Genomic DNA, 9,135 nt, shown 5'->3' with positions numbered 1-9,135 from the left:
CTATGAAGGCTACTGGCACACGAGGGGGTGGGTGGCCAGCACCACGCCCGGCCGCCTTTGTCTCCCCAGTGGCGATGTTTACACACCGCACCAGGTAACTAATTTGAGGCCAAGTCGACCTAGAGGAGGCCCAGGACCGGTTCAGATAATCGTCACCGCCCGGTGTTGGCCGTGAGCGGGAATCGAACCCGTGTCGCCGCGTTCGTAGCGCTAACCGCTGCACCACCGCTCCTCTGCGTGTGCTAAACGTCGCCTCTCGTAGCCAGTGGCCGCCTGTCATAGGTGCTGCTACGAACAGCACTTGCCCCTACAGCCCTGCTAGAGGCTACACGGGGGACCTTTGTCTGTGTGTCTAAAGCTCCGTCAGCACTGGGGAGACAAAGGCGGTCCGGGTGCTCGCTACTTACAGCACTTGCCCCTACAGTCTGCTAGAGGCTACACGGGGGACCTTTGTCTTTGCTACTATCAGCACTTGCCCCTACAGTCTGCTAGAGGCTATATTACTCTGTTGGCGTTATGCGAATAAGGGATGGGGGGGGGGGTCCTTAATCTGTGTTGGTTTAAATGGTTGTTGGTATTTTAAAGTGCTATACTGAATGATGTGACGACATGTGTAAACAGCAATGATTATTATAATATATATACTACACACACGCACGCGTGCGCTGTCGTGGCGTTTATTTATTTGCAGTTTGGAGCGAGTGTGGCGTGGGTGAGTGAGTTGGTGAGCGAGTGTGTGAGTTGGTGAGCGAGTGTGAGTTGGTGAGTGAGTGGGTGAGTTGGTGGGTGAGTGGGTGAGTTGGTGAGTGAGTTGGTGGGTGAGTTGGTGAGTGAGTGGCACGGGCTCGAGAAGAGATGGAGCTGGTGAGTGAGGAGTGGGTGAGTGGGTGAGTTGGTGAGTGAGTGGGTGAGTTGGTGAGTGAGTTGGTGAGTGAGTGGGTGAGTGAGTTGGTGGGTGAGTGGGTGAGTTGGTGGGTGAGTGGGTGAGTTGGTGAGTGAGTGGCACGGGCTCGAGAAGAGATGGAGCTGGTGGGTGAGGAATGGGTGAGTGGGTGAGTTGGTGAGTGGGTGAGTTGGTGAGTGAGTTGGTGGGTGAGCGGGTGAGTTGGTGAGTGAGTGGGTGAGTGAGTTGGTGAGCGAGTGTGTGAGTTGGTGAGCGAGTGTGAGTGGGTGAGTTGGTGAGTGAGTGGGTGAGTTGGTGAGTGGGTGAGTTGGTGGGTGAGTGGGTGAGTTGGTGAGTGAGTTGGTGGGTGAGTTGGTGAGTGAGTGGCACGGGCTCGAGAAGAGATGGAGCTGGTGGGTGAGGAGTGGGTGAGTTGGTGAGTGAGTTGGTGAGTGAGTGGGTGAGTGAGTTGGTGGGTGAGTGGGTGAGTTGGTGGGTGAGTGGGTGAGTTGGTGAGTGAGTGGCACGGGCTCGAGAAGAGATGGAGCTGGTGGGTGAGGAATGGGTGAGTGGGTGAGTTGGTGAGTGGGTGAGTTGGTGAGTGAGTTGGGGGGTGGGTGAGTTGGTGAGTGGGTGAGTTGGTGGGTGGGTGAGTTGGTGGGTGAGTGGGTGAGTTGGTGGGTGAGTGGGTGAGTTGGTGGGTGAGCGGGTGAGTTGGTGAGTGAGTGGGTGAGTGAGTTGGTGGGTGAGTGGGTGAGTTGGTGGGTGAGCGGGTGAGTTGGTGAGTGAGTGGGTGGGTGAGTTGGTGGGTGAGTGGGTGAGTTGGTGGGTGAGTGGGTGAGTTGGTGGGTGAGCGGGTGAGTTGGTGAGTGAGTGGGTGGGTGAGTTGGTGGGTGAGTGGGTGAGTTGGTGGGTGAGTTGGTGGGTGAGCGGGTGAGTTGGTGAGTGGGTGGGTGAGTTGGTGGGTGAGTGGGTGAGTTGGTGGGTGAGTGGGTGAGTTGGTGGGTGAGCGGGTGAGTTGGTGGGTGAGTGGGTGAGTTGGTGAGTGAGTGGCACGGGCTCGAGAAGAGATGGAGCTGGTGGGTGAGGAATGGGTGAGTGGGTGAGTTGGTGAGTGAGTTGGTGGGTGGGTGAGTTGGTGAGTGGGTGAGTTGGTGGGTGGGTGAGTTGGTGGGTGAGTGAGTGAGTTGGTGGGTGAGTGGGTGAGTTGGTGGGTGAGCGGGTGAGTTGGTGAGTGAGTGGGTGAGTGAGTTGGTGAGTGAGTTGGTGGGTGAGCGGGTGAGTTGGTGAGTGAGTGGGTGAGTGAGTTGGTGAGTGAGTTGGTGGGTGAGCGGGTGAGTTGGTGAGTGAGTGGGTGAGTGAGTTGGTGGGTGAGTTGGTGGGTGAGTGGCGGCACGGGCTGGAGCAGCGATGGGTGAGTGAATCATTGTCCCTGAATCATGCTCTCAGAATCATCCTCTCAAAATGAATAATTCTCTGAATGAATAATTGTCCCTGAATCATTCTCTGAATGAATCATTCTCTGAATGAATCATTCTCTCCGAATGAATCATTGTCCCTGAATCACTCTCTGAACGAATCATCCTCTGAATGAATCGTGCCTGAATCATTCTCCCTGAATTATTCTCCCTGAATCATTCTCTCCGAATCATTATCTCTGAATCAATATCCCTGAATCATTCTCTCTGAATCATTGTCCCTGAATCACTCTCTGAACGAATCATCCTCTGAATGAATCGTGCCTGAATCATTCTCCCTGAATTATTCTCCCTGAATCATTCTCTCCGAATCATTATCTCTGAATCAATATCCCTGAATTATTCTCCCTGAATCATTCTCTCCGAATCAATATCCCTGAATCATTCTCTCTGAATCATTGTCCCTGAATCACTCTCTGAACGAATCATCCTCTGAATGAATCGTGCCTGAATCATTCTCCCTGAATCATTCTCTCCTAATCATCCTCTCTGAATCATAATCCCCGAATCTCCGAATCATCCTCTCCGAACGAATCGTTCCCCTACGCGTCGCTTCCACCGCCACCACCGCCACCACCGCCACCACCGCCACCACCACCGCCACCACCGCCACCACCACCGCCACCACCGCCACCACCACCGCCACCACCACCGCCACCACCACCGCCACCACCACCACCGGCCCGCATCGCCCGCACCGCGTCCATGAAGTCTCCGGCTCTCTGCGGGCAAAGCTCCCCGTTCCAGGTACCGTCGCGCTTGAGGTGCGAGCCCACGATCAGGGCGCTAGCGGCGCCAAAGTAGTCGCCCACGTTCGCCAGCGTCACGCCAGACCCCACCAGCACCGGCAGCTTCACCGCCGCCCGCACCGCTAGTCGGGGGGGGAGGGTTGGAATGAGTGCTCAGTCTGTCACTCATTCATTCAGTCACTCATTCATTCAGTCACTCATACAGTCACTCAGTCACTCAGTCACTCGGTCACTCATTCATTCAGTCACTCATTCGGTCACTCAGTCACTCACTCGGTCACTCTCCCACTCATTCAGTTACTCACCCACCCACCCACTCACTCACCCACCCACCCACTCACCCACCCACCCACTCACTCACTCACCCACTCACTCACACACCCACCCACCCACCCACTCACCCACTCACTCACCCACTCACTCACTCACCCACCCACCCACTCACCCACTCACTCACTCACCCACTCACTCACCCACCCACCCACCCACTCACCCACTCACTCACTCACCCACTCACTCACTCACCCACCCACCCACTCACCCACTCACTCACTCACCCACTCACTCACTCACCCACCCACCCACCCACTCACTCATTCACCCACCCACCCACTCACCCACTCACTCACTCACCCACTCACTCACTCACCCACCCACCAACTCACTCACCCACCCACTTACCCACTCACTTACCCTCTCACCCACTCACTCACCCACTCACTCTCCCACTCAGCCACTCATTCAGTCACTCACCCATTCAGTCACTCACCCATTCACTCACCCACTCACTCACCCACTAACTCACCAACTCACTCACCCACTCACCCACCCACTCACTCGCCCACTCACCAACTCACTCACCCACTCACCCACTCACCAACTCACTCACCCACTCACCAACTCACTCACCCACTCACCAACTCACTCACCCACCCACTCACCCACTCACTCACCCACCCACCTCACTCACCCACCCACTCAACCACCCACTCACCCACCCACTCACCCACCCACTCAACCACCCACTCACCCACCCCCTCACCCACCCACTCACCCACTCACCCACCCACTCACCCACTCATTCACCCACTCACCCACCCACTCACCCACCCACCCACTCACCCACCCACTCACCCATCCACCCACTCACCGATTCACGGTGCTTACGGTATGGAGTGGTATGTGTGCGGTGTGGTACGTGTGGTGTGTGGGTGTGTGTGGTGTGTGTGTGGTGTGGTGTGTGTGGTGCGGTGTGTATGGTGCGGTGTGTGCGGTGTGGTGTGTGCGGTGTGTGTGGTGTGGTGTGTGTGTGCGGTGTGTGTGGTGCGGTGTGTGTGCCACGTGTGGTGTGGTGTGGTGTGTGTGTGGTGCGGTGCGGTGTGTGTGTGGTGTGTGTGGTGTGTGTGGTGCGGTGTGGTGTGGTGTGGTGTGTGCGGTGTGCCACGTGCGGTGTGGGTGTGTTGCTGCGTACCGGCGAGTTCCGTGGCGCTGGCGGCACATCCGGTGGCTTGCCCGGTGAGCACGACGCCGTCGGCCAAGAAGAACTCCGGCAGCCAGCGCCGTGTCCACCACCCCCACGTCAGCCGTGATGGCGTGGGCACTGGGGGGGGGGGGGGGGGGTGGTGGTGGTGGGGGTGGTGGTGGTGGTGCTGGTGGTGGGGGTGGTGGTGGTGGGAGGTGGTGGTGGGGGTGGTGGTGGGGGTGGTGGTGGGGGTGGTGGTGGTGGTGGGGGGGGGTGGTGGGGGGTGGTGGGGGGTGGTGGGGGGTGGTGGGGGTGGTGGTGGGGGTGGTGTGGTGTTGGGTGGTGGTGGTGGTGGGGGGGTGGTGGGGTGGTGGTGGGGGGGGTGGTGGTGGGGGGGGGGTGGTGGTGGTGGTGCTGGTGGTGGGGGTGGTGGTGGTGGAGGTGGTGGGGGGGGGTGGGTGGGGGGGGGGTGGGGGGTGGTGGTGGTGGGGGTGGTGGTGGTGGTGGTGGGGGTGGTGGGGGGGGGTGGGTGGGGGGGGGTGGTGGGGGGGGGTGGTGGGGGGGGTGGTGGTGGTGGAGGTGGTGGGGGTGGTGGTGGTGGTGAGGGTGGTGGGGGTGAGGTGGGGGAGGGGGGTGGGGGGGGTGGTGGGGGTGGTGGGGGGGGGTGGTGGGGGGGTGGGGGGGGGGGTGGGGTGGTGGTGGTTGTGTGGTGTGGTGTGGTGGTGGGGTGGTGGTGGGGGTGGTGGTGGTGTGGGTGGTGGTGGTGGTGGGGGGGTGGTGGGGGTGGTGGTGGGGGGGGTGGTGGTGGGGGGGGTGGTGGTGGTGGTGCTGGTGGTGGGGGTGGTGGTGGTGGAGGTGGTGGGGGGGGTGGTGGGGGGTTGGTGGTGGTGGGGGTGGTGGGTGGTGGTGGTGGGGGTGGTGGGGGGGGGTGGTGGGGGGGGTGGTGGGGGGGGTGGTGGGGGGGTGGTGGTGGTGGTGCTGGTGGTGGGGTGGTGGTGGTGGTGGTGGTGGTGGTGGTGGTGGGGGTGGTGGGGGGGGGTTGGTGGGGGGGGTGGTGGGGGGAGGGGTGGTGGGGGGGGTGGTGGTGGTGGTGCTGGTGTGGTGGGGGTGGTGGTGGTGGTGGGGGTGGTGGTGGTGGTGGTGGAGGTGGTGGGGGGGGTGGTGGGGGGTGGTGGTGGTGGGGGTGGTGGTGGTGGGTGGGGGTGGTGGTGGTGGGGTGGTGGGGGGTGGGTGGGGGGGGTGGTGGGGGGGGTGGTGGGGGGGGGTGGTGGGGGGGTGGTGGTGGTGAGGTGGTGGGGGTGGTGGTGGTGGTGAGGGTGGTGGGGGTGAGGTGGGAGGGGGGTGGGGGGGTGGTGGGGGGTGGTGGGGGGGGTGGTGGGAGGTGGGGGGGGTGGGGTGGGGGTGGGTGGTGGTGGGGGTGGGGGGGGTGGGGTGGTGGTGGTGGTGGTGGGGGGGGGGGTGGTGGTGGTGAGGGGGTGGTGGTGGTGGTGGTGGTGGGGGTGGTGGTGGTGGTCGTGGTGGTGGTGCACACCGCGCCATCCATTTTCCACAGCGCAGCTGAGACTAGGAGATGTTGACTACCCTCGCCTGGTCTACAGGAGGTCGTCACCACGCGCCGCCAGCCTCCCCACCCACCCCCCCCCACCCCCCCCCACCACCACACCCCCACCACCACCCCCCCACTACCACCCCCCCCACCACCACCCCACCACCACCACCCCCCCCCCCCCCCCACCTGTGCTTCTTCTTGACGTCAGCAAACAGGAGGATTCTGTCGGCTTCGAGGCGCCGCCGTTCCCGTAGCAACCGCCCGGCGCCGGCCTGGCACAGGCCCTCGTCAGCCTCGTGGGCAAACACGAAGCCCTCCACACGCACAAAGTCCAGGCCTGGTGCGATACACACCACACCACCACCGTCACCATCATCATCATCACCGCCATCGTCACCGTCACCGTTACCACCGTCACCGTTACCACCGTCACCGTTACCACCGTCACCATCATCATCATCACCGCCATCGTCACCGTTACCACCGTCACCTTCACCACACCACCACCGTCACCATCATCATCACCACCGCCATCGTCACCGTTACCACCGTCACCTTCACCACACACCAACCGTCACCATCATCATCATCACCGCCATCGTCACCGTCACCGTTACCACCGTCCACCTTCACCACACCCCACCGTCGCCACCGTTACCACCGTCACCTTCACCACACCCGCCACCGTCACCACCGTCACCGTTACCACCGTCACCTCACCACTACCGCCACCCGTCGCCACCGTCACCGTTACCACGTCACCTTCACCACACCGCCACCGTCGCCACCGTCACCACCGTCAACCGTTACCACCGTCACCTTCACCACACCACCACCGTCACCACCATCACCACCGTCACCCACCGTCACCACCGTCACCCACCGTCACCGTCAGCCACGGGGGCAAACACGAAGCCCTCCACACGCACAAAGTCCAGGCCTGGTGCAATACACACCACACCACCACCATCACGATCATCACCATCATCACCACCACTGTCACCAGCCACCGTCACCATCATCACCATCGTCAACGTCGTCACCACCGTCACCACCGTCACCACACACCACCGTCACCACCGTCACCACCGTCACCATCACCATCACCACCACCATCACCACCATCACCACCCCGCCGTCACGACCGTCACTGTCACCACCTCATCACCGTCACCACCGCCACCGTCACCACCATCACCACTGTCACCACCGTCGTCACCACCACCACCAAGCAGCACACCGTGCGTGTCTTCGCGCGTGTGACTTACCTGCAGCCAGCGCCACGGCCAGCGCCTGCTGGTTGGCGCCCGCCAGGATCTGTGTGTCTGTGTGTGTGTGTGTCTGTGTGTGTGTCTGTGTGTGTGTCTGTGAGTGTCTGTGTGTCTGTGTGTGTCTGTGTGTCTTGGTGTGTGTCTGTGTGTGTGTGTGTCTGTGTGTGTGTCCTGTGCGTGTGTGTCTGTGTGTCTGTGCGTGTGACTCTGAATGGTGCGTGTGACTCTGCGTTGTGTGTGTCTGTGTGTGTGTCTGTGCGTGTGTGTGTGTCTGTGTGTGGTGTCTGTGTGTGTGTCTGTGTGTGTGTTCTGTGCGTGTGTGTGTGTCTGTGTGTGTGTCTGTGCGTGTGTGTGTGTCTGAGTGTGTGGTGTGTGTCTGTGTGTGTGTCTGTGCGTGTGGGTGTGAGTGTGTGTGTGTGTGTGACTGTGTGTCTGTGTGTGGGTGTGTGTGTGTGACTCTGCGTGTGTGTGTCTGTGTGTGTGTCTGTGTCTGTGCGTGTGTGTGTCTGTGCGTGTGTGTGTCTGTGCGTGTGTGTGACTCTGCGTGTGTCTGTGTGTGTGTCTGTGCGTGTGTGTGTGTCTGTGCGTGTGTCTGTGTGTGTGTGTGTCTGTGTGTGTGTGCGTGTGTGTGTGTCTGTGTGTGTGTCTGTGCGTGTGTCTGTGTGTGTGACTCTGCGTGTGTGACTTACCTGCAGCCAGCGCCACGGCCAGCGCCTGCTGGTTGGCGCCCGCCAGGATCTGCACCCCGACGGGGCGGTGGGGCAGCGTGCGGCGCACGGAGCAGCAGAGCGCCGCCATCGCCGCCGTCACCTCGGGGCCCGGGCAGCCCGCCAGGTACGGCACGTCGCCCATGTTCTCTACCAGCACCGCGTCCTGGGGGGAGTGACGTGAACTTACACACGAACACGCTCACACGCTCACTCACTCACCCCTCACTCATACACCCACTCACCACCCACCCACTCACCCACCCCCCACCCACTCACCCACCACCACTCACCCACCCACCCACCCACTCACTCACCCACTCACCCACCCACTTACCCAACCACCCACTCACCCACCACCACACTCACCCACTCACCCACCACTCACTCACCACTCACCCACCCACCCACTCACCCACCCACCCACTCACCCACCCACCCACCCACTCACCACCACCCACCCACTCACTCACCCACTCACCCACCCACTTACCCAACCACCCACTCACCCACCCACACACTCACCCACTCACCCACCCACACACTCACCCACTCACTCACCCAATCACACACTCACCCACTCACTCACTCACACACTCACGCTCACACGCTCCTCGCCACTCCTCCCCACTCACTCACCACTCACTCACCCACTCACTCACCACACTCACCCACTCACTCACCACTCACCCACTCACTCACCCACTCACCCCCACTCATCCACCCACTCACCTCACCCACACACCACCCACTCACTCCACCCACTCACTCACCCACTCACCACCCTCACCCACCCACTCACTCACTCACTCACCCACCCACCCACTCACCCACTCACCCACCCACTCACCCACCCACCCATCCACCCACTCACCCACCCACTCACTCACTCACCCACCCACTCACCCACTCACCCACCCACTTACCCACCCACTCACCCACCCACCCCACTCCACCCTCCACCCACCCACTCACCCACTCACCCACCCACCCTCTCACTCAAACACCCACCCACCCACTCACCCACCCACCCACT

At 61.5% G+C, this 9,135-nt stretch overlaps 1 protein-coding gene across 1 annotated transcript; it reads right to left on the bottom strand.

Annotated features, from left to right (window-relative positions):
* Nucleotides 1-663: 663 nt before the first annotated feature.
* Nucleotides 664-8,265, bottom strand: LOC144742318 (uncharacterized protein F13E9.13, mitochondrial-like; the record flags this gene model as incomplete). Its single annotated transcript, XM_078624793.1, is given in 5 exon segments — nucleotides 664-3,232; nucleotides 4,582-4,657; nucleotides 4,659-4,710; nucleotides 6,308-6,458; nucleotides 8,082-8,265. Coding segments are annotated over 5 exon segments (792 nt in total), but the record flags the coding sequence as incomplete, so codon positions are not given.
* Between the last annotated feature and the right edge of the window lie 870 nt (nucleotides 8,266-9,135).

Source organism: Lampetra planeri, unplaced genomic scaffold (genome assembly GCF_965212315.1).
Source record: "Lampetra planeri unplaced genomic scaffold, kcLamPlan1.2.h2 scaffold_983, whole genome shotgun sequence".
Lineage (NCBI taxonomy): Eukaryota > Metazoa > Chordata > Hyperoartia > Petromyzontiformes > Petromyzontidae > Lampetra > Lampetra planeri.
Note: the sequence above shows the minus strand (reverse complement) of the source record. Positions and strands in the feature narration are given on the sequence as shown.